The sequence below is a fragment of the Parasteatoda tepidariorum genome, chromosome 5 (assembly GCF_043381705.1).
Source record: "Parasteatoda tepidariorum isolate YZ-2023 chromosome 5, CAS_Ptep_4.0, whole genome shotgun sequence".
NCBI classification, from domain to species: domain Eukaryota; kingdom Metazoa; phylum Arthropoda; class Arachnida; order Araneae; family Theridiidae; genus Parasteatoda; species Parasteatoda tepidariorum.
The window spans coordinates 60,729,682-60,753,868 of NC_092208.1; the positions used below are offsets into that span (position 1 = coordinate 60,729,682).

The following is a 24,187-nucleotide window of genomic DNA, read 5'->3' on the forward strand; positions in this document are numbered from 1 at the left end:
ATTAAAGGATTTCACCATTAACACCTCATTACCATTAGTTATAGATTGTGCTGAAAATGATTTTGTGAATTAATATGTAAAACCAGTAGGGTTGTTTTTAAAAAAATATAAATTTTAGTCCATAATACATATACTCTCTTCTCTCTATATAGGCAAAGCATTTAGGTATTATATTTGAAATTAATTATTGCCACAACAAGCATTGTTGCTTCTAGTAAAATAGAAGAGAATAATTTTTAAAATTGGTCTTAGATTAAGGTCCTTGAAAATTTTGTTGAGGTCCTTGAAAAGTCCTGGAAAGTCCTTGAATTTCAATCTCATCATAGAGTGGGAACCCTGTTTTATCAATTTAGTAATTACGGCGGCACTGTATAGAAATGCTTTAAAAAAAAAAGCTTTGAACACAGTTATTTTTAGACTTTTAGGGACAATATTTAAAAAATCAGCAATAGTTTTTTTTCTTTTCTTTGTTGAATATTGAAATTTTATTAATTAATTAATTTTTTCATTTAAATCTCTGTACAGTGTAGTACTTAAAAAGAATTGTTAATAGAAATGATAAACATTAATGACTAACTTGCTTAATTGAAATTTTTTTTATCAAAGAGCTTAAGATTTTCCTTTTTGCCAAAATAAAGGATATAGATCAATTTATTAACTTTATGGGTAAATTTGCTATTGTAAAATTTTTTTACACCAGTATTCAAACTTACATAAGTAAAAATATGTGTGCTTTCAGCTCTCTTTTATCTGGCACATAAACTGGTAGATCTTTACCCTGAAAGCGCTGTAAGTATTCATATATTTTTATTGCTCATCTTAAATATTACTGTCCATTATAATACTTTTTATTTATCTATATATGCATATTAACCCTTGATAATTAAACTTAAATCAGTGTATCACTGATCTTTAAATTCACAATTTAAAACACACTTATTTTTATATTTCATTTATTTATGAAGTACAATGTGGTTTAAGAGAAATGCTCCTACATTTTAAATACATTTTTGTAAGTGTAAATAAATATAATAAAAATTTGCAATCTTTGAATCCGTAAAAGTGTATTTGAAAGTATTTGGGATTCTCAAAATTGAGGGAAGTTAATGAAACATTTTTAACCATCTATGGTCAACCTTACTCCAGTTCTCTTATTTGTCAATCCTTCTTTATTTTATTCATTAAATGTAATTTTCTGGTTATATTATTCACTAAATATTATCAAATGTAAAAACCATCGCAAAAGTTCGCCATTGATCTCACCCAGCACATTAAAGCTGTTTTTTGCAAGTTCCGTTATATTATTATAATATGAAATGATGCATTTTTGCGAATAATATGCTATTTTTATAACTTCTGTGAGTTTATTATTGTTACTCGTGACTGTGAGGTCAAGTTTAGCCTATCTAAAGCCAGCACTGTCTAAACTTATTTTGAAAATGGTGTAAAATGTCAATATGGAGAAAAGCCGCAATTTTGTGAAAATGAAGTGTCTGTGGTCTAATTTTTTTACTATTTAAAAACATACTCCAATGTTGCATTACTTGGGCTTATAAAAAATTTGCAAAAACTGAGAATAAGGCAGTGATTTTGATAATTTTCATCTATGCAAAAAAATATCCTCATATTGGCAATTTTTAAAAAAGTTTAGTAACTTTTGAAGAATTTAAGTTATTTGTCTGTTCTAATACCCAGATAATTCTTCACAGCAAGATTATATGTATAGTGTAAAATCATCACATTGCTAGAAGTGTAAGGCACATAAACTATATATATATTTTTTATATCTTCCTTGGCGGCAAAACTTTGAAAAGCAGCGTTAAAATAGCATCCTGATGTGTGATCTGCAGTGAACATGTTCATAAGTAAAAGAAAGAAATTTTTTCTTTATTCTTGTATATAGTGCAACCGAATAGTTACTCTTAAAAATTCTAACCAATGGTTATTTTTAATAATCTACTACTTACATTTATTATTTGTAGTTGATTTAATTTTTTATTACTATATCATTTATAATTTTTAAGGTTGCTTGGTATGCAGTTGGATGCTATTATTTTCAAATATCTAAAACAGACGCTGCTCGGCGGTATTTAAGGTATGTTGAAAAATTGCAGGATGATTAAATGTGTTTTTTAAATCAAATAATAATCCAATTTTTATAGTTTATACAACTTATTGCCATAACCTTATGAAATCACATTCATTCATTCTTCGACTCATTATGTACATTTCTTTGATATTTTTCTTGCTTTAGCATGCATTGTGGCTTTTGACATAAACCATTCATTGCCTTATAGAATTTCGTAATTCCTTAATTAATCTGACTTTAATTAATTATTTCTAGGAAATGTCTTATAAAATAATTTAATCGTATTTATTCATTGTAAGAATTCATTTGCAATATTGCGAATGAATTCTGGAATTTGAACAAAACAAAAAAGTTCTTGTTAAGTTTCTTTTCTAATGTTTAGTTTGATTGTAATTAAAAGAAATACGGAAGAAATCATTACTATTTAATAGCTTTGATGTTCAAAGTAAAAGTCATTCCTTTTTATTATAAATAAAAACAGAGAGCATACTTATTTTTATCTGAAAGAATTTTTGAAAGTCTAGCCATTCAAAAACTCAGACATTGTTACACATTTGCAAGTCATATTTTGCTTTGTTAGTTTTTTCTTATTTATTAATTGCAAATTTTATCATTATATAATTTTTAGAATGGAATTAATTATCTAAAATTGCAAATTACTAAAAAAATGATTTTTTTTCTGTGCTAAATATTGCTTTATTTTTTTCTATTGACAACAAAGTATGATATTTCTTTATTTGGGTAGTCAAGCTAGTTATGACGCTTTTCTAAATGATTTAATAATGCATTTTTTGCTTTAAAAATTATTTAAACTTATATTTTAAACAAACTTTCCAAAGTTTTTTTTTTTAAGCAAAAACAATTTTGTTTAATTTTTTTAAAATTTTTGTTGAAAGTTTTACCAAAGTTCTTTATTTCCCTCAATCAGTAAGGTTTTTTGTCCTAAATAAACATGCTAAGTGCTATTTGTTTCAGTACAAAAAAAAGGTTGATTAAGTCTGTTTATACTTAAAAAAGAAACAGCTGCACAACTTACAGCATGAAAAATCTCTAGTTATTTTTATTTCCTTCCAATGCATTGTCTTGTTTTACTTCTTTCAAGAGCTTTTAATTCTTACTCCAAAGGCCAACTTAGCTGCTGATATTTCTGCTACTTCTTTTCATAGTTTCATGTATTGACTAATGGTCACATAACTTTTATTTTTCTGCTTGCTTTTTACAATCAAACATGATACTGTATTAAACGTTGCAAACAAATATTTTATTCTTATATCATCATTGAGCTTTTTATGCTGGATAAAGCTTAAAATATGTGTTTAAGAAAATGAACACAGCTAAAAATGTGTCTTTTCAATGTTCAAACCAAATTTAACAACTAAACAAGGAATTTTGTACTCTCTTTACATTTTTAAACACTAAGCAAGATCTTTTCAGGGAAATTACCTTACATTATTCTTATCACATTACATTTCTCTAACTTCGGATCAAGGCAACTGGGTATATTACAGATGTATATTTACAGGTATCTCTTTGTGTTCAAAGCACTAAATGATAAGAAATCTAAATTAACCGAACCTAAATCTAATTTATACCACTATTATAAATTTGTAAGACCCATGATATCTATGTAATGAGAAATATAGTCTAAAGTATCTCTTTTTTTATACTATGAATTAAATGTTTAAAACTTTTTAAGTAGATTCTATACACTGTATTAAGCATTGAAAGCATTACTATTTATTACTAGCAGATACACTTTGACTTAATGGAACACTGTTAGTTGCAAGGTGAAATATATTAATTTAAAATCTGCTTGTATTCTTTCAACTCATAAAATGAACTTATTGTTGTATTGTAAATGTTTTTAAAACTAAAATTTAGTATTAGTATTGAAAGTAATTGTAGAATTCATCTATTAGTATTATCAAGTTTCATTCTATCTTTAAAATTAATTTTTTTATTTGTTTTTACAGCAAAGCTACAACATTAGATAGATTTTATGGTCCTGCATGGCTTATGTATGGACATTCGTTTGCTGTTGAGAATGAACATGATCAAGCAATGGCTGCCTATTGTCGAGCATCTCAGTTAATGAAAGGGTATGGTAAATCTTTTATTGTTTTCTTTTAAGAATTTGCAATCATTTAAAATAAAACTATAATTTTAATGATGATAAAATATTAGTTCCTAGTGAAATTCCAGATTTTCATTGTGACAAACTTGTAAAAATGTTGGTTTGTCTGTTAAGTTGTTTCTGAAATGGAAATATATGGAAGAAAATGGAAATATGTTTATGCAAGCTTTATTTTTTAATAATTCTCTTAATTTTTACATCTTCGTAAAGAAATTATTTAGACATTTAGTTTGTATTTTTAATTGAGTTTCAAAATACCTGTTCCATCACTATAATTTATATAGTATAAATTATAGTTATTTAATTCTTATACCAACTTGCAAAGAAAAAAAAACTTTTTATATCTCCTATGTAAAAGTGGAAGAAAATATTAAACATTCTATTTTAGACTTGTTTTAATGCGTTTGTTGTGAAAAAATTCTTATTGATGTCAATCGAAGATAATTTTCAATGAAACATGTTCATATTGATTCACTTACAGCTGTCTTAAATATTCACTCTAAAGTTAACGTTACTGTTTAACTTATTGTTAAAGTTAACTCTTTAAAAACAAAGGAAAAACTGAAACTGTCGATTAGTTTTTAAAAAATAGTCTATTTTTTTCTAGGTGTCATCTTCCATTGTTATACATAGGGCTAGAATATGGTTTATCAAACAACATAAGATTAGCTGAAAGATTTTTCTCCCAAGCTCAGAATATAGCACCTGGGGATCCATTTGTTTTACATGAACTAGGAGTTGTTGAATATCAAAATGGAAAGTAAGTATTCTTATAATCAAAATATCGTTACATTATAAAAAATAATAAAAAAACATGGATATAGAAATTTAACTAAAGAAGCAAGCAAATAAAAAGCAAGTGATTTGTAGACAATGGTCATAATGAAAATATAGATAATAAGCAAATGCTTAGTAAGTTGATAAGTTAAAATAATCTGTTCAAAAATTGTTATAAACTATTTATGTATTTTAGTTTTCAATGTCATTATTGTAATTTACTATTATTTGCATTTTGTTGAGTGATACATGTGATTTAATTACAAAATCTACCTGAAAAAAGGTTATACGACTAAATGAAGAGTTTAGTGGGAAAATGCTATTTGACAGTTTAGTGAATTTGGAAAAATGAGTTTAAAACTTAGAAACGACAGAATGTTGTTTGCCTTAAATTCTTTTACATTAAAATTTGCCTTCTCATTAAATTATTCAGCTTAATTGAAACATTTCATACTATTGAAATTAATTGTAAAATGCCATTGATTTAGATTAAATTAAGATAACGCTACCAAATTTGACAGCATGTAAATATAATAATAGAAATAACTATAATGATTCGACAACATATAAATATAATAATTTCTAAAACATTTATATACTGGAATATTTCCTTTATTTTTGAAATTCATGCTCTCAAGTTTATTTTTGTTCCAAAATAATAGTTTTATTTTTATTATAATTCAAAAATACAGTTAAAATTTCTTAGTTCTTAAATTTGTTTAGAATTTTGTCATTAAAATAGTTTTAGGCACGTAAAATATAATTTCAAGATGGAAAACCCTTTGCAGGATGATTTTTTAAAGCATAATGTTTTCGGTATGTTTCCCAAATTTTTTAAAAATAAATTAAACTTTTTATGTTTAAAACTATGTACATTTTTGCAAATTTCAACTGAAAATTGATGGTACTATATACAGACCGTTCACCAGTAAACTACAATTTATTATTTGTTAGACATATTTCAATGTCATGAAGATTTTATATTTAAATACTGTAAACGAAATACTATTTTTATATCGTGATTTATAAAACTAATCTCCAAATTTTTATTTTAGCTATTCAAATTCATTACATTATTTTCAAAATTCTCTATTGAGGCTTGAAAAAAGTGGCCAGTCAATTCTTCCAGAAAAATGGGAAGGACTATTAAACAATTTAGGACATGTTTGCAGAAAACTTAAGTAATTATTGTCATAATTTAAATTCTAATTATTTTAAAATTGCTTTTTTTTTGTACTTTCATAAATCTTAATTTTATAGAATGTATGAAGAGGCACTTAGTTATCATGAGCAAGCTTTAATACTTATACCTCAAAATCCATCCACTTATGCTGCAATTGGATTTGTACATAGTTTAACTTCACACTGGGCAGAAGCAGTTGAATATTTCCATAAAGTAAGATTTAATGCTTAAACTTTTAATTAACTTTTTTTTGTTTCTTAGTTCTTAGTCAGTTATACATTTTATTTTGTCTATATTTTCCTTAACAGGGTGGCCACTAACAGAAAATTTTAACAATCTGGAAAAAAAATTAGAGAAATATCTGAGATTTTAACTTAAATATCCAAAAAATCAAAGGAATGTATTGAGTTTTAAGAACCTAAAAGTCCGTTATTTATTCAAAAAAAATGTTCTCGTAATACTTTTGAAACTGTCTATTTCCCCTCCAATGCCAAGTATAAGGTGCTTTGTATAGGTATAAGCATTAATTTCAGGTATAAGAATTAAGAATAAGATATAATTAAAAAATTAATAAAATTTATGCCACCTGTTGCAGAAAAAGTTTTTTTGTGGCAAACCTGTTAACTTTTGTATCATTTCTTCATTGTTATCAGAATGTCTTAGTATAAAGAAATCACAAAAGTTGCTAACATATTATTCCTATTTTAGTTTTTGTGGAATGAAGTTTTTTGTAATAATAAGTTTTATCCTAACCTTTGCAGTGTACCAGTTGATTCAACCACTATCTAAATTGTAGTACTAGTAATCAAAGTGACCATGAAAACTAGACTTGCCTTAACTATATATACTTACCAATAACTATCATGGTATTTAGCTATGCTTCAAGAAATACTGTTGGTTTTAGCAAGTAAATAGTCTGTTAAAAAACTTTATCTGTATTTCCCTACCAGTATTATGTGTTAACACCTAATTAATAATAATGCAAAGCAAGAAATTATTTTAAGTGGATATTTTGAAACAAAATTAATAAATAACATGGTGGAAATTTGTATTAATCTTTGTTTACAAATGAGGGGGAAAAAGTTTTTTATTCATTCTATATTTAAGTGAAAAGAATATTAAATTTAATAATATACATTACTACATATATCTCTACTAAGTGAAGAATTTTTGCACCTATGTCTGTGCCTAAAATTTTATTTCATGAGATTTCATTCTTATCAACAAGAAACATTTATTTATGTGTTAATTATTTAGCAGTACTTCAGAGATGTCATACTATGAGTTTTCCATTATTTTTATATATTTTAATTCTTACTATAAAATTATAAAGAAGTTCATTTTTTTTAAAATTTATTTTTTTATAATTTTTATTTGACTTACGACCTCATAAATTGCAGTTTGACCCGCTTATATTTTCATCCAAGATAAAATTATTTATTTGTGCCTGGTATAAGTTAAAATCATTCTTTCTGTTATATGTAAACTCTAATTGTTTTCTGTGACAAAATTTTCGGAAAAAAATGTATTGTTTGAAGAAAATAAAAAAATTAAACTTTTAAAAACATCTTAGCAATTTAATTATGGGATGAAACATTGTCCTTACATGTTAGCATCTCTAGTATAGTGATAAATATTTGTAAATGAATATTTTTAATTGTTTTCCATCCTAATATTTGCTACATGTTGACATCTTTGTTATTTGTTTGTTTTTTAATTTGTGAACTAATTTTTCATTTAACAGACTGATGTTATACATCGGTATATAATTGCTACAAGTGGGCATCCCAAGTATTTTTTGTTTTGCAATTTGTAAAAAACTATTTTTGAACTGTTACATTTGTTAAAAATGTTTAAAATAATTCTGACAAAAGAGCAATCAGCGTACCCTGGAAACTATAGCACGATACCTTGGAAGTTATTAATAGTGTTGATCTATTTCAAATGAAATGGGTAACAAACAATAACAATGATGTTTTATGTTTATTTTTAGGCCCTAGGATTACAACGAGATGATGTCTTTTCTAACACAATGTTGTCTTCTGTGATAGAACAGCTTGTAAAGGAAACTTCCCCTTGTATAGGTATTTATTACAGTTTTATTAAGATTTTACTTATTTAAAGAATTGAATATTCCTTTAAATAAATTTTATATTATTCTATTTAATTAATTTAACTGTTGAAATGCAGGCCAATTCTTTTAATAACATGCCCCTGGTCAAAAATACTTCAATTAAAAAAAAAAAAAAAATGTTTTATGGTCAATGTATAAAATCTAGCATTCTATAGATTTTCTAAAATCAACTGATAACATAGGAAACGCTCATTATTTGTCTAAGCTTCCTATATAACGCTGTCATTTCATACATTGGTTGTAGCAATTACATTGAATCTTTATTCTCTTGTTTCTGTTTTGATGTTTTTTATTGTTGATCCCAAATTCAGTTAGGGGTACAAGCTATATGTTTTTTTATGCAGAAAATTATGTTATTCCATAGGTTCTTTGACTTGCTTTTAATTTTGTACTTCTTAGAGAGCAAATCAATTAATAGCCATTACAACTTCCAGTAAAAAATTCTGTGAATAGTTATCTCTACACTTTTTCGATTACCTTGTTTAAACCATATTCACAAAAAGGTTCAAATTTATTATTTATTTAAAATTATTTGTTGTTCACAATTAACTCATAGCTGCATTCTGAATGATTCATAGTGAATCTGATTTATTAAGTAACTGAGTTTTACTTCTTTTGTCATTGTTAACACATCAAAAAATGCATTATTTGCTTCTATTTTTTTAATGCATACATGTGTCAGCAGACAGACTAGCTTTTATTACTTCTCAATGTTTTAAATATTGTACAAAAATAAATCACTGGAGAGAAAATTCAACTTAGTGAAGTAAATTATAAATGTGAATTGAACTTATAATTAAATTCACTTTGTTTTGTAAGTAGTCTATCATGTCATGGTATTACAAGGGATTAGAAAGATGGACATTTTTCGTCAATTGCATAGCCTGTCTATTGCAATACCTCCTAAAACCACCTGAGAGACAGTATTGTGAAACTAATGTAAAATTTTAGATCTGTCCAGGCTTGCATTAGGTAAACAAACTTAAGTGTGTTACAGGAAAAGAGAAAACTGCAAAAAAATTTTGACCATCAGTTTTGTTGTTTTTCATGAAAACTGCTGTTTTGCATGAAAACTGTACCTTTATGGAAAAAAAATCTTTTATGTGATGAAAACTACTTTAGTATTATGCATGCTTTAAAAATTTTTATTCAAAAAGTTATTAGGTCTGTATGTCACACTTTCAGGAAATATGATTTAAAACTTATAAAAGCTTTTCATTAGTTTGCACATCAATGAAAAAGCACTAAATATAGTTTAAATTTGTAGTAAAAATTTTTCACTGGTGCATATTGTAAGTAGACCAGTTTTTCAGCCTTTCAAATCTTCTTTAAATGGTGTTTCTTCACTGAGATTTTTCATTTTCTGTAAGAACTATGTGTATGGTGTTAAAAAAATAATCCCAAAAAATTGAAACGATTAGATGTAACTTGATTAAAACTTATTTGATTCAAAAATATACTAACTGGAAATAAGTCTACATGTTTCGAGCGATCAAAAATAGGCACCCATTTTCAAGATTTGCTAGTCTTGAAATATAAAACGTATAGTTGCGAACGAAAAATGGAAGAAAAAGGTGAGAGGCAAAACTAAAATAATCATAGTGGCCGAGAGGACAAATCAGTGTAAAATGCATTTCCACATGTTCTGGAGCAGTGGGGAAGAACTAATGCTGTTAACAAAAGAATCAGCATTTATATTACTAAAATCAAGATTCTAGGGCATCAAGATGAGCTTATATGACTGGGGTGGAACTAATTTTGACATTGTCAAAATCCAATTTATATACAAAGTTCTAACAATGTGCAGCGCTTGATGATTTCTCGTATTCTTGATAACGGACATTTACAATTGATATGTCTATTATCAAGAATATGAAAAATCATCAATCGCTGCACATTGTTGGAATCTTGTACGTAAATTCAGTTTTGACAATACCAAAATTACTTCCACCCCAGTCACATCAGCTCATCTTGATGCTCTGGGATCTTGTTTTATTCATATGAATGCCGATTCCCTTGTTAAACACGTTAGTTCTTCACCTCTTCTCTATATAACGTGTGGAAATGCATTTTACCCAGATTTGCCTCTTGGCCACTGTGGTTTCTAGTTTAGTTTCTCACCTTTCAAATCACTTTTGTCTCTTTTTATTTACGGCTTGCGAGTCTTGAAAATGGATGCCTATTTTTGAGTGCTTGAAACATGTCTACTGTTATTTCTAATTTGTACATTTTTGAAATGGATGAAGTTTAAAATCTTTAGTAGTCATCACCCCACTCAGTGAGACAGTAATGTGAGTCTTTTTTTTTTTTTTTTTTGCAGTACTAATAACTATGGCTTGATGTTCCTTAAAGACAGACAGCAGGTTCTGGTCAAATGACACTTTTAATTAAGACAAAAACTATAAAACAATGTTTTCAGAATAATCATTCCTTGCAACAACAATGTGGCACTGTTTGAATACAGAATTAATAAACTCATGCAAACGTTTAAGTTTGAAGAATAGTCTGACCTACTGCAGAAAAAATTGTTTTGTAGCTTTTTTAGACAGCAGCGCCGTCTGTGAACGAATTTTGAAATTCTTGAATTAAAGTTTGTTTCCTAAACAGAATGAAGCAAACCATGCAATACTGTCTCGCTTTTTTTTTAGTGGGTTTTTCAGGAAAGGCAACACTCACCTAAATGAGGTAATGATTGATATTTCTATCATACCAAAAACATATATAGTGTCAGGCTTGGTGCATCTTTGTGTAGTCCTGTGAAAAACTCAAATACTTTTAATTTTGTTATAATAATAAAATGCCATTTAAAAGAAAATAATCATTGCAGATACCCCTGATGAGCTTCTTGAATATCCTTTCCCATCAGATGTCTCTTCAGATACATGCAATCCTGGTGAAGAGACTAGTGATATAATGACTGAAATAATCACTGATGATATTCCATTGAGTGACCATACTCATCATACAAATATTTCTATGGATGTCGAAATGGAAGGTGTTGAATAGTTCATTTTTTACCTAAATGTATTTTATGTGTTCACAATTTATTAATTTATATAAATGCGCCAAAATAAATGTTATCTTTTTATATGATATTTGTTCTTTTAGATTGATCAAGCATTTACTAAAATATTAGACAAAACATTTATTATATCTCTAAATATACATCAAAATACATAATCAAACTATATTAAAAAATTAATAGCTGCCAAATTATTTGGAATATGTCTTTTTTTTTCAGGTTTGTTCTATAATGCTTATTACTTGACTATTAAATGTATAAGCCAAAGCTATTCTGACAATTTAATACATTCCACAAAAGTTTGCATGATTCTCTCAGTATAATCTATCAAGATATTTTTGACTCATATAGGGCTGTGATCTCCATATGGCATTTTCTTTTTGCACCTCTCTTAGTGTGCGGAGCCTAGGGAAGTGCTTTTTTTCTTTCCCTTTATTGTCTTGAATGGGTTAGTTTATTACATTTATGTTTAATGTGTTTTTTTTAAAATTATTACATTTAAACTTCTAGAAATTTTTTATTCCAAAAATTTGTGTAGAATTACCATTGAAGTTTTTTTTTTTAAAAAAGCAAGACTTTAGTTTCTTTTGTATGCACCCAGCAAACTTCTTAACTGGGACCTATTAATTCTTCATAGTTTGGCTGGACATGAATATTGTAACCTTAAAGATGACTTAAATAGCTGATAAAAAAATTTATCAAAAAACCATGTGCTTCCAAACAACTTCACATCTTAGCAAATGTAACTTATGAATTTTAAAACTTGCATCAAGCTGATATTAATGCCTATATATTTAGAGAGGTTGTGTTTATGTAAACACAGTTAACTCATACCACTCAAAACATCGCAATTGTGAGTTAGTTCGATGCTAATAACTTTTAGTGTGCCGTTATATAGGTGTATTTAAGATAAGAGCCACAAATAATTAATGTCACAATATGGTTTGGTCCAAATTACAACATCGATAACTAGATGGGAAAAATCTGATAAGATTTTGTATGTTATAAATTTAAAAATATTCTTAGAATTGATGACAAAAGGGTTTTTGAGCTATGTCAGCCTCCTTCTTAGAGAAGAATATGTAATTTTTTTTGTGAAATATATTAAATTGCAAATAAGATTCAGCTTATACCTTTTAATGTTGGGCATACATTGTGCTTTTAACAAATCATCAAAAATTTTATCTAAGCACTAACACTAAGTAATATTCTTATCAGGGACAAATGTGAAAAAAATAATAATTTTAAGCACAAACTTTATACATACCCTTTAGCAGAATTTACGGGGTGAATTTGCTGTACTGTCTTCATAAAACCAAATTTGTCTGCAACTTCAATACAGTCTGACAAAATTATTAAAATTCAGCTGAATCTGATATAGTAGCAAAATTTGCAAATATGAAGTCTTTAAAAATTATACATTTAAGCTTTAAATTGAATTTTATACAATGATACTAAAAAAGGAAATAAATCTCTATGGAATTAAGCTTGTACAAGCAACAGAAGAAAAAAACCTGACTTTTTGTTCTTTGTGGTGCTCTCTCAAATCAGTTTTTTTTTTATTATTCAAAACAAGTTTGGAGCAGGGCTTGAAAAAACTCAGAAATTTTACCCGTCCCCGAAGTTTTCCAATAATGTACCCGTCCTCCTTTGAAACTAACCCGTCGCTTCTAAATAAATAAAAATATAATTTTCTCTTATTTATTACAAACATTTATATAAATTGCACAATGAATTAGTAGTTACTAGGTTTAGATTATACAGTAATAAAAGAAATACTAGGTTACTAATAGTAAAACCTAGTATTTCTATTACGAAATAATTCAAATAACAAAGGTTAAGTTATCTTAACCTTTGTTATTATCATGTCAATCTGTCAATTATCATGTCAATTTATCCGGTGGTACTGCGTTTTTTAAATGAATCAAATATGACGTTTGCCAGTTCCACAATCAAGCCAATGATTTACAGAGGTTTCTGCACAGAAACCTGAAAGAGGTTTTCCATTTAGGTAGATATTCATCAATGCGTTTAACGCTTCAAGTTCATTGCTGAAAAGCCCCTTTCAACCGCTGCAGTACTCCCAAACAGAGAAAACATAAATTTCACCATGCGCAGTATGTTGCTGTATTTCGAGATTAGAGGGTCATTTTAGAAGTGAGGCGCTGGACTCTTGTAAGATAACAAAAATTGAAAATGTATCATGAACAGTAACGGGAAAATGGCCATCCGCACGGACGCTGGATTCGAGAAATTTGCTGTCCGCGGGGAATTTTTGACTGTCGATTACGGGCGGTTTTTCAAGCCCTGGTTTGGAGATTTTTTTTAAAAAGAGTCCTAATGTCCAATCCAATTGTAACCCCCCACTATTTTTTTGCTTTTTTAAAATAAAATTAAAACTTAGATAAGAAATAATCTGGGGGTTTCTTCTACAGGGTATATATAAATATATACATAATTTTTAAAAAATTAAAAACAATTGTAGTATATTAGATAACTTTTATGTTTTATATTTAAAAATATATTTAAATTTGAAAGAAAACAGTTAAAAATATTTTGCGACTCATCTAATTTATATTCAATTGCAGAATGATTCTATATTAAAAGTTTTGTATTATCTCAGTTCTATGAAATCTGAATAAATTTTATTATTCATTTTTTTAGTTTAATAATTTATAAATAGTTTTCAGATTTGTTTTTCTTCATATTCATTCTAGTTTTATTTTAAAATAGTATATTTACAATGTAATATAAACCATACTAAATTCAATAAATATTTCAAAAAATATTGATTTTTGAACATTTTAATTATCAACTAAATGAAATTAAATTTTTGTATTTAAAATGCATGTTCCTTTATGCATTCAGATTGTTCTAAAACTGAAGCTTAGCTTCATTAGCATAGAGCTTTTTTCTAGCCTCAAATACGAAATTTGAATGTTAAAGTGACTGAGGAAAAGTTTTTTTTTCGTTAACTAGTGGCATTAATAGTTAAATTTTATTAAACAGTAAAATAGTAATAGCAACATTTAACTGCGGTTATTATAACAAGAGAAATTTAAACATTCTAAAAGCGTTAAGTTATAAATAATTAAATTTTTTTTTTACTAAAATTTGTTACCTACTTAAACAATTATCTAAAATTTTATTGTCTATACAACACTAAATATGTCATATTATGTAGAATACAATGCAATGCTATAAAAAGCAATTAAAAATTCCATTTTTATATTGCTTTGCATATTATAAAAGAGTAGATATATGCAACACATTTAAAAAAAAAAATTGGTATCTATAAAATATCAAATAGCTAATTATGGTCATCAGATACTCGAATGAGATATTGAAAATAACATTTAAAACTTTAGATATGATAGTTCAAAAAACTAAGTCTTTTAATCTACTTGACAGGATATCTTGTTAACCATTAAAATAATTTAGTTCATTAAATTTCATCAGGTTGTTGAAATAAATAATTTTTGTCCAAAATTCAATCAAGTTGCTCAATGTTTTTTAAATAAAAATTGCAATAAATGATCCGTTATTTTTTAAAAAAAACCTTTCAAATTCCTTAAGAACTAAAGAATTTTGCAGGTTTTATGTTTTTTTGGACTAATAATGTTGGAAATACCCTTTTATTCTCTTATAAATGAAACCGAATTTTATTTTAAGACACTCTAGGAAGACCCCTTAAGCAGTAAGTTTTATCATAAGAAAAATATATAAATGTCTTTTAGAATTATTGCTCTACTTTGTGAGAAACTCTAATTAAATATTAGTTTACTTTATTGCACACAATTTTCGATGTATTTTTATTATTATTATTATTTATTTTTTTTACAAAATAGTAACCTGATTATCCTTGCCAATCTACATAAATTCATTTTTTAAGCTTCATAATTATGCGTATTACTTAATTATTATTGATTTAATTAAATAAATTACTGTACTTTAAGTACAAAGCTCTTATTTGTTTTTTGTTTGGGTTTTTTTAAACCATCATTTAACAAAAATGTAGAAGTTGAAAATATTATCACCTTCTCTAAGGAGACATATCAGCATTTTCAAATAAAAATTCTTTGGACAAAGAACTGGCAACAGGTTTTTGTTTAGATTTTTCTATACTTCTGGCATCAGGAGCAGTAGGCTCCCTCTCTAGTGATCCCCATGTTGTTGGCTGAGGGGAGCCTGCTTTCAATAGAGTGGCTGTTGGTGAAGAAGCATCAAGCTTGCTGTGGCCAACACCATATGTAAGATACATAGACAAACCTACAATAACACAGTGAAAAATTTAAAATTAAAAATGCATAATTTACTGTTCTGAATGAGGAAAAAAATGTTTCTTTAAGAATCAGACCTTACTATTGAATCAGACCTATTAAGAAAGCAATTTCAGTTTTTAGTGTGACTTGAAACAAGTTTTTCTATACAAATAATAAATTTTAATCAGTCAAATATTTTCCATTCTGTTCGATAAAATTTTGCTAACTTTCTGGTAACATCATGATCATAGAACTTTGGGTCCTTATCGAAAAATCTCAACCCATTGCGATTTGAGGTCATCGTTGTTACTAACATTTTTTACATTTAAAATTTTTTGCAAACTTTTAAAATAAATGATATTCTAATAGTGCAAGGTTAGTGCTGTATGAAGGATATATCTCTTTCTAACCAAGCTCCAATATTTTCGTACATGTTGCTAAAGATGTGCGAAGACTTCACTGCTTAGTGGAGCAAGATTCCTTTTAGATCCCCTATATAGCCCCGACTTTGCACTATTAGATTATCATTTATTTAAGTTTACAAAACATTTTAAATAGTATAAAATTCAATGATAATGATGACCTTGGTCAAATTTTTTGCTGGTAAGGTCCACAAGTTCTATGAGCCACAAGTTCATCATGGAGTTTACCAGAAAGATAGTAAAAGGTCATCGAACAGAATAGAAGATGTTTGACTGATTAAGGTTATTTTTTGTCTGCACTAATGAACCGAAATTGCTTTAGTGCCAACTCAATACAGTGAGAAATATATGAGTATCAGGAATTTTATTACAATAAGTAGAATGAGATTCAGTTTTTAGAATTTTAAAAAAGAAAAAAGCTGTTATGTCTTTTTTAAGGGCTTGAAATTTATGGCAGCCTGTTGGTCCAGGACTTTTGATATTTGACTTCGATTGTCTTAAAATAGTTGTTATTGGTCCTTCGATTCCGCCATTGATTGGAGAGAATGATATGTAACTGAACTTAAGTCAGTATCACTATTAACTAATGATTTGACTCATAACTATAAATTTAAAATTCCTCTTTTTTTATAATTATTTTATTTATTTTGAACCATAATAACTCAATGGTTAAAGAACTGAAGTGTCATTATAAAAGACAGGGTTTGAAACCTCATTGGTGGCTTGAAGACCACCCAGCTTGTGTGAGAATTAAAGGTGGCTTGTGCACAATTCTGACTACATTGTTATAGTCCTTGGTCATAATATTGTGGAGCCCCAGTCTTTATATCCCACGGGCCCACAACAGGCTGTTGCAAGAGTGCTTTACCAGGGTGCATAGCATTTTTAAAAAATGCTTATTTTTGATTTTCATTTTTTAAAAGCCCATAAAGGGGTTCATTTCATTGGGTTTTTTTAAAAAGTGCTTAATTTTCCCTTTTTTAATATGAGATTTTCCGTTTATTATGTCTTCAAAACCATGCCTAGCTATCTAAAATCAAATAAAATTAATAATGAAAATTTTCAATGGAAATTAAAAACAATGTTTTTATTTATTATGAAAACTTTTAAATTTGAAACTATGAACAATTAAAATATAAAAAAGTAACAATTTTAAATAAATATTTTCTTCAGTATTTAGGTATGTTGTTGTAGTTCATTTACGTCGCACAAGAGCTGCACAATGGGCTATTAACGACAGTCTGGGAAACATCCTTGAGGATGATCCGAAGACATGCCATCACAATTTTGATCCTCTGCAGAGGGGATGGCATCCCCGCTTCGGTAGCCCAACGATCTGCACGCGAAGTCCAGCACTTTACGGCAGAACAGTTTAACGAGACTCAATACCGCGAACTCTCGGTCCCTACGCAAACTGACTGCAGCCAGTGATGCTTGACTTCGGTGATCTGCTGGGAACCATGTCTTAATGATCAGTCTACTGTGTATGATTAATACCTAATAGATACAAATAAATGTGTAAATTTTTAAATTACTATTGAGAATATGTCAATTTTAGTTTTTACAATTTGCGAAATTTTTCTAATTCTATTCTGGAAATCTCAGGGAATTTAGTTTCTGTAAAGTGACTACCTTCGGTTAATCTAACATGTCCTTAATACACTTTTATTTTAGAATTGGAAGAAAATTATTTTAATCATGTTTTCTGAAAATAATAAACATTTTTTAGCTATTCTAACTTATATTAAAAAACGGCATTTTTTTATTTTTTGTAAAACGCATATTTTTATTACCATCAAGTATATATAAGGTAAGTGAAACATCATTTTTGAATTTTGCTTTTTAAGAGATTTCTACAAATGTTGATTTTTCATATTGTTGTTGCTCATATTTCGTATTGTTGAGAATAATACGAAATGAAGAAATGTAACTCGCTGTTCACAGAAGTGATTTCAAAATTAATATATAAAAATGTGGCCTGTCAGTTTAAATTTTTATTTTTTTCAGTAAACAAGAAAACATGTTGTGGCTAAAAATAAATATTGCCTTTAAACTTAAAATGTATCAATTATTCCAACAGTTTATTACTTACCCACAGCTACCCAAACTAACAATCTCAACCATGTAGCTGCTTTGAGATTGACTATGAGAACAGCATTGACTAGTATACTTAAAGCGGGAATCAATGGGACCAATGGTACCTGAAAAAGTAATTAACATTGTTTAATAAATAAAACCTAACTAATGCAAAAATCTAATGCTGGTATTGCAGTTTTCCATTGTTGTCGGTTCATTTTTATGGGGCAGATAATCACATGGTAGGATCCAATTTTCACACTTAATTTTCATTTGGTTATCATGAACATAAAATTAATAGAAGTCATTAAGGTATTGTTTTCCTATGAACAGGGTATCCGTCCACCTGGAAAAACATGAATTTCGGTATTGAACAAAATTTGTCATGAAATGTCATACTTTTAACTATTTTTTTAAAAAAATCATGAAAAGTCGTGGATTTAGGTCACCGAAAAATTTAATTTTTAAAATGGAATTCCTCTCCGCCAATTTCAGGGTGTTCCAAATATCTGAATTTGTAACAAAATCCCCTCTCAGAGTCATATTTTATTTTTAAAAAAATTTATCATGTTCTTTAAAAATTATGGTGTTCATTCAAAAAATGAAAGAAAAAACATTTCTAGAAAAGTATCTTTTAAACTTCTGTAATTTCAAAATTTTTGTTATCATAAATTTTTTTTAATTTTATCAATATAAAATTTTAGTTGAAGCAAGCCAGTCATTGGCTAATTTTTTTTTATTCCGAAATGCAGGGCTGATTGTAACTCCGGAAAAAATCCGGATTTTTCGCTATCAGTGATCCGGAAGTTTCCGGAGATCGAAGGTCCAGACGTTTCAAAAAATCATTCATGACGGAAGTTTCCGGAAATCAAATTTTCAAAGGTGGAACTTAAAAACACAGTTTATTTTGTTTGTAAGGGAGAGCCAGATAAATTTTTTATCAGTAAATAGTTATTATAATCATAAACTCAAGAAAGAAAGACAGATTTGTAAATTTTAATTACTTCTCCAGGTCATAATAGGTATGTGTAAAATTTTAAATATATTTTAAGTAAACTAAAAAATATTGAGAAAAAGGAAAAAAACCTTGTTTAAATTTTTTTCAATTTAAACTTTTTTTTTCTTCTTTTTTTTTAAACTCAAGAAATTTTCCGGAATTTTGACTTGGGCTCACAATCACCCCTGGAAATGAGAACAGAAAAATCAGGAGTATTTCTGTCCTTTCTGGTGAACAAGAAAAGTATCTTTAGAATATGATTCTGCAGAAAAAATGAAAAAAAATTTTTGCTCAGCTATTATTTTTTCAACTATTTTATTGCTTCACCTCTTTCTTTACTCTGTTTTTTAATTTTAAAATCAATAAATATGAAGACGTAACAGTTTTGGTTATACCTATCATTTCAATTAATGTTATTATTATTGCTTTTTAAATTTATTATTCTGTTTTTGTCGGAGAAAATAGTAACTTCGTTAAGTCATGAATTTGAAAATCTAAAATGTAGCAGATACCCTGTATAAAATATTTTTGTATCCCAAATTTAGAGGTAAACCTGTAATATTTATTTTCCTTTTTTTACTCTGCTATTATTACCCATTTGATTGTTTTCTTAATCAAAACTAAAGGAGTTGTTCCTTTATTATAACGTAATTCTGTGATACTTCCTTATTACGCGACATTTTAAGATGAAACTTATTTGAATTGGTGCCTAAACTTATTAACCGTAACTAATAAATATAAATGGAATAATAAGGGAAATAGAATCATACAAGATCTTCTATACTATTTACTAAACAAATTTGACTCAATAAACATTTAAAGAAATGAATATGGAAAGGGGGGGGCACAAGTGTAAATAAACAGAATACTTTATAGTACATATTTTGGGTGAATAATTTCAACTTTTGTAGAAAAAACTTTCATGTTAAGAAACAACAGTTATTGCGAAGCCATATTCGGGGAGGGTGGCCCCTTAGCTGCAGTGCCGGATTAAGCATGTGCGGGGCCCTAGACCATTCAAATTTTTGGGGGGTCCTTAGATTAAATTTTTTTTCTCGTATATTTTTTATTTATTCAAATATAAAAGTATTTATATATCTTTTCATTTAAGAAAGCATATTTAAAATAAATTAAATTTTACTTTATTTTGTTCAATTAGAACTAAAAAATAATCATAACATATATATTTGAAATAAATTTTTTTTTAAGTCAACGTTTTTCTTAATTTTTTTAAATTTATTTTCAAAAATCCACTTTAAGGGGGCCCCAAGCCGTGGCCTAATGGGTAATCCGGCACTGCTTAGCTGTTAAAAAAAACTGTTAGTAAGGTTATGGAATATTTAAATTCAGTTTTCATTTTCTCATGTCAAAATATCTATTCAGAAAATTTGTTTACTGTGTAATTAAAATAATAGTGATGAATAACTTCTGAGCAATTCGATCTAATTATCAGGATTTTCATGTACTTAGATTCAATTTTAATAGTTTGAAACACAAAACGTATTCTGAATAAACGTATTTTGTTTTTTACTGATTAAGATTTTTGGATTTTTAAAATATGGTTGAGAGTTCTATCCTAATAACCAGTAACAATAAAAATGTCGTTGCTGAAAGTCCTCTTGTGGTGTAGAAGTTAGGACAGCGAGGTACCAGCTTAGGCGCTGTCCCCGTTGTTTGACTGAGGTCAAAATTATGCAGCAAGATAGAGCCCGCGGAAACGGGTCTGAGTAAGGCTCCTATACTATCAGAGCTGACCTATCAAGCAATATTGGAGCAAAAAAGTTCGCAAGTTAACGTTATGTTAGTATTGTGCTTATGTTAGCTCTTTGGAGCAAAAATATATGATGAGTCGGCCTGTCTAATTCAGGGGCTCTAGGTCTGAGTGCTCAAAATATGGGGTAACGATAATTTGAAAAATATACTCCCAGTAGTTTTATTAAGTGAACTGGTGAAAGTTTGAGCACTATAATGTTGTATTTATTTGTGTAATTCTCAATATTTGCTGAATAACGGCAATCAAAAGCTTCTTTCACACACCTATACAACTGGTTTATCAAAAAGTAATCCCAGGTAAAAAATTACTTTAATAACGATTTTTTTTGGTATAGAAAACAATAAAAATTTTAGAATAATCTTAATTGGTGGAATTTTAAATGACTAGCTCTAAAGTAATAACTATAGTTCAAATAGTTACCAAGAAGTTAAAATTTAAAAATAATACTTTTTTAAAATTGATTGCTCAACCAATTTCCGTCAAATTTTAGAATTTGTCATTCGAAATGACTTAGTTCAAAAAGATTTAAAAATTCACATTGCTTTCAATTCAAAATTGTTTCTATCATTATTTAAAAAAAACTGTTGTTTATTAAAAGTACTTTTGTTTCACATGTTATAAATTATCTTTGAATAAATCAGATGATGAGTTAGAGTTTATGATGAATGGAGTTCATGATTTTTCGCTTAAAAGTAATATGTTTTCACGAAAGTAAAGAAAAAATAAAACACTACAAAGAATTAGAAATTAGTTGAATAATCCTATAAACACTTTTAAAATCTTTCAAAACAATACCACATTGTCTATTTAAAAAAAGAGACTGTCTTCCTATGACACGTCTTCACTGTATTTGAATTCTAATTTATTGTATTTTTCTTATTATTTAAATTGTATGCTTAGATAACTCAGGGTTCCCATGGATCAGTGAAGACCTGGAGTTGTCAGGGAATTTTATTTTCACTCCAGAAATCAGGGAAAGTTGCAATTTTCTTACGAAAACCTGGAATGTTCCTATCTCATACCTAGAAAATAACTAGTCTTAAAATTGTCAGTAACAGTAATCAGTTATTGAGATTAGAGTTAAATAATTCTAACATCTATTGCAATTATTTGTTATGAACATTTCGCATTTTAGTCAAACTGAAATGTTCCCTTACTCATTTAATAATATTTTTTTTTTACACAGAAAATCTAATATTTCACATTACAAATAAGAAAATCAAAGCTTTCTGATGAAAATATGGTCTGGATTTTCATTGAAATTTACCTGGTATTCGTGGAAAAGTCGGGGAAATTTTTTCTGAAATTGAGTGGGAACCCTGTAACTATTAAAATAATAGGAGAAATTTAATTATTCAAAAGGGTAAATATATTTTGTTTTTATTTATTCTCCCTTTATACCGTTAACATTTCAATCCAAATCGCAAAAACTTTTACATTGTTATGTTTTCAATTGAAAAGCGCGCTATATATTTGTAGCTAACCTCAATTTTAGGCTCCAGGAAAAAAAGGAAACTTTCTTTTGTTATGCTGTTTTTTTCCTCAAAAGCGACTATACTGCCTCAAAACAGTTATTGTGTATTCAGTGTAACAGAATCAAACTATTTTATTAACTAAATCTTATGCAAGAATAACGGGAATAAAAATAGTAAAATAAAATTTAAAAAAATTTTTTTTTTCCTCAACTAGACTAAAAAGGAGAATATATTTCATTTTTTTTCGAACGTAAGATAAACAAAGACGTATCATTTTGAAAAAACGGAAGAAGGTGATATTAAATGATGATAGAAGTTAATTACAAAAGTGATGTTCCTTATGTTTCTTATTTTAATTTTCCCTTCATTTTAGTTCTACTTATGTACTACCTTTTTCGTTTCTTTTTTTATTTTACTTGAAAAAAAGTAGTTTTTTAAAACTTTTTTCCTTTTTAATTTTATCTCTGTTAGTTATGTCGAAAAGTGGTCAAAATTTACAACGGTGATAAATTTTGCTTTATTTAAGTACTAATTTATTAATAGTAACTTAAATTTTAACGCCCGGTGGCTGAGTGGTAGCGCTGTCGTGCCACATGTCCTTGCTTCGATCCTTGGGCCGGGCAAGGTCGACTCAGCCTTTCATCCCTTCAGTGGGTCGATAAAATCGGTACCAAGTATGCTTGGGAACTAAACACTGGGGGTTCCGCATTGGGCTGACCATTCAACCAGAACATTTGCTCTTGCATCCCAGAGCCCAAAGGTCACGAAAATTGAGATGGGCACAGTAGGCCTTGGCCCTCTATGGGCCGTCGCGCCACTGAGTTTAGTTTAACTTAAATTTTACGACTTATGAAAGAATTTACAATTGTATTGGCATCAGCTACAGAACTCTAGTTTGCTGGAAAGTGGTTGAAAATTCTATTGACATTAAATTCTTTTTGGAAATACAGTTCTGCTTGTAACTTCCACGAAATGGTTAAAACTTATTTTGTTATCAGGCACGGAACTTCAATTGAAATTTGAACACTCTTGTATCTTATTTATTTATTTATTTGATCTGGTAAGGACGAAGAAATTTTTGCAGTGGTCCGGAAATAATTGAAACTTGTATCGTTCTCAGATACAGAGTTCTAGTAGAGATTTGAATGCTCTTGCTGATCAGAAAGTAGTCGTGCCTCGCCGGTTCAATAAAGAATTAATAAAAACGGAGTATTAATTTTTTTAATTAAAGGTAAGTTCTTTGCAGTGACTAAATAAGGGGTAAGTATTCGCGGCATGTGCTCTGAATCATAATCGAAAACAAGATTTATAAGAGCAGATATTTGTAAAGAAAATAATGATTCTGATTATTTAATCTTTAGATCAGTTTTACACATAATTGGCCAATCTTAGTTAACCCTTGAAAGACTGAAACTTAGCATACACCTTATTGCCCAAAAGCAGTCAAAATGTGGCATTGTGAAAGAATAACAAATGTATAAGGAAACTTGTTTTATTATTTTTATATTATTTACAGTTATATAGCAATTTATTAGTAAATATTAACAAAAAAAAAATTTACTTCACTTGGAAAAAAAAGTTTATGCATTATTATTTGTAAATTTTTTGCAAATGAAAAAGCAGTCATAATGACTTCCTTGGGCAATCTAGTGTTAAGAATACTTTTTTTTTAATGGTAAAAGTATTTAATTTAGCAGAATTTTTTCAAACTAACGTAGTCACCTCAAAATTTTAATTTTTTTTTCTTTCTTTTTGCTAGATAAAAAATTTTGTTCTTGAATGTAGAGTGAAGATCTTGGAAAATTTTGAAATACATAATGTATTTTTAAATAACTCCAATGA

The 24,187-nt window shown here is 27.9% G+C and overlaps 2 protein-coding genes across 4 annotated transcripts in view; one reads left to right on the plus strand and one right to left on the minus strand.

Annotated features, from left to right (window-relative positions):
* LOC107446839 (cell division cycle protein 16) overlaps positions 1-11,405 on the plus strand; it is a 29,732-nt gene extending 18,327 nt beyond the window's left edge. Inside the window, exons 10-17 of one of the 2 annotated variants that reach the window (XM_043053793.2) lie at positions 740-789; positions 2,025-2,095; positions 4,063-4,188; positions 4,831-4,983; positions 6,056-6,181; positions 6,261-6,396; positions 8,177-8,267; positions 11,145-11,405. In XM_043053793.2, the coding sequence (XP_042909727.1) occupies positions 740-789; positions 2,025-2,095; positions 4,063-4,188; positions 4,831-4,983; positions 6,056-6,181; positions 6,261-6,396; positions 8,177-8,267; positions 11,145-11,323 (932 nt within the window). In that variant the 3' untranslated portion in view covers positions 11,324-11,405. The remainder of the gene's footprint in view (positions 1-739; positions 790-2,024; positions 2,096-4,062; positions 4,189-4,830; positions 4,984-6,055; positions 6,182-6,260; positions 6,397-8,176; positions 8,268-11,144) is intronic. The other variant, XM_043053792.2, reaches the window with a different exon arrangement.
* Positions 11,406-11,447: 42 nt separating this feature from the next.
* The window catches only part of LOC107446840 (cationic amino acid transporter 4), a 39,700-nt gene continuing 26,960 nt past the window's right edge, over positions 11,448-24,187 (minus strand). For both annotated transcript variants that reach the window (XM_043053795.2, XM_016061612.3), the window contains exons 3-4: positions 18,116-18,224; positions 11,448-15,608 (exon numbers count right to left, since the gene is read on the minus strand). In XM_043053795.2, the coding sequence (XP_042909729.1) occupies positions 15,382-15,608; positions 18,116-18,224 (336 nt within the window). In that variant the 3' untranslated portion in view covers positions 11,448-15,381. The remainder of the gene's footprint in view (positions 15,609-18,115; positions 18,225-24,187) is intronic.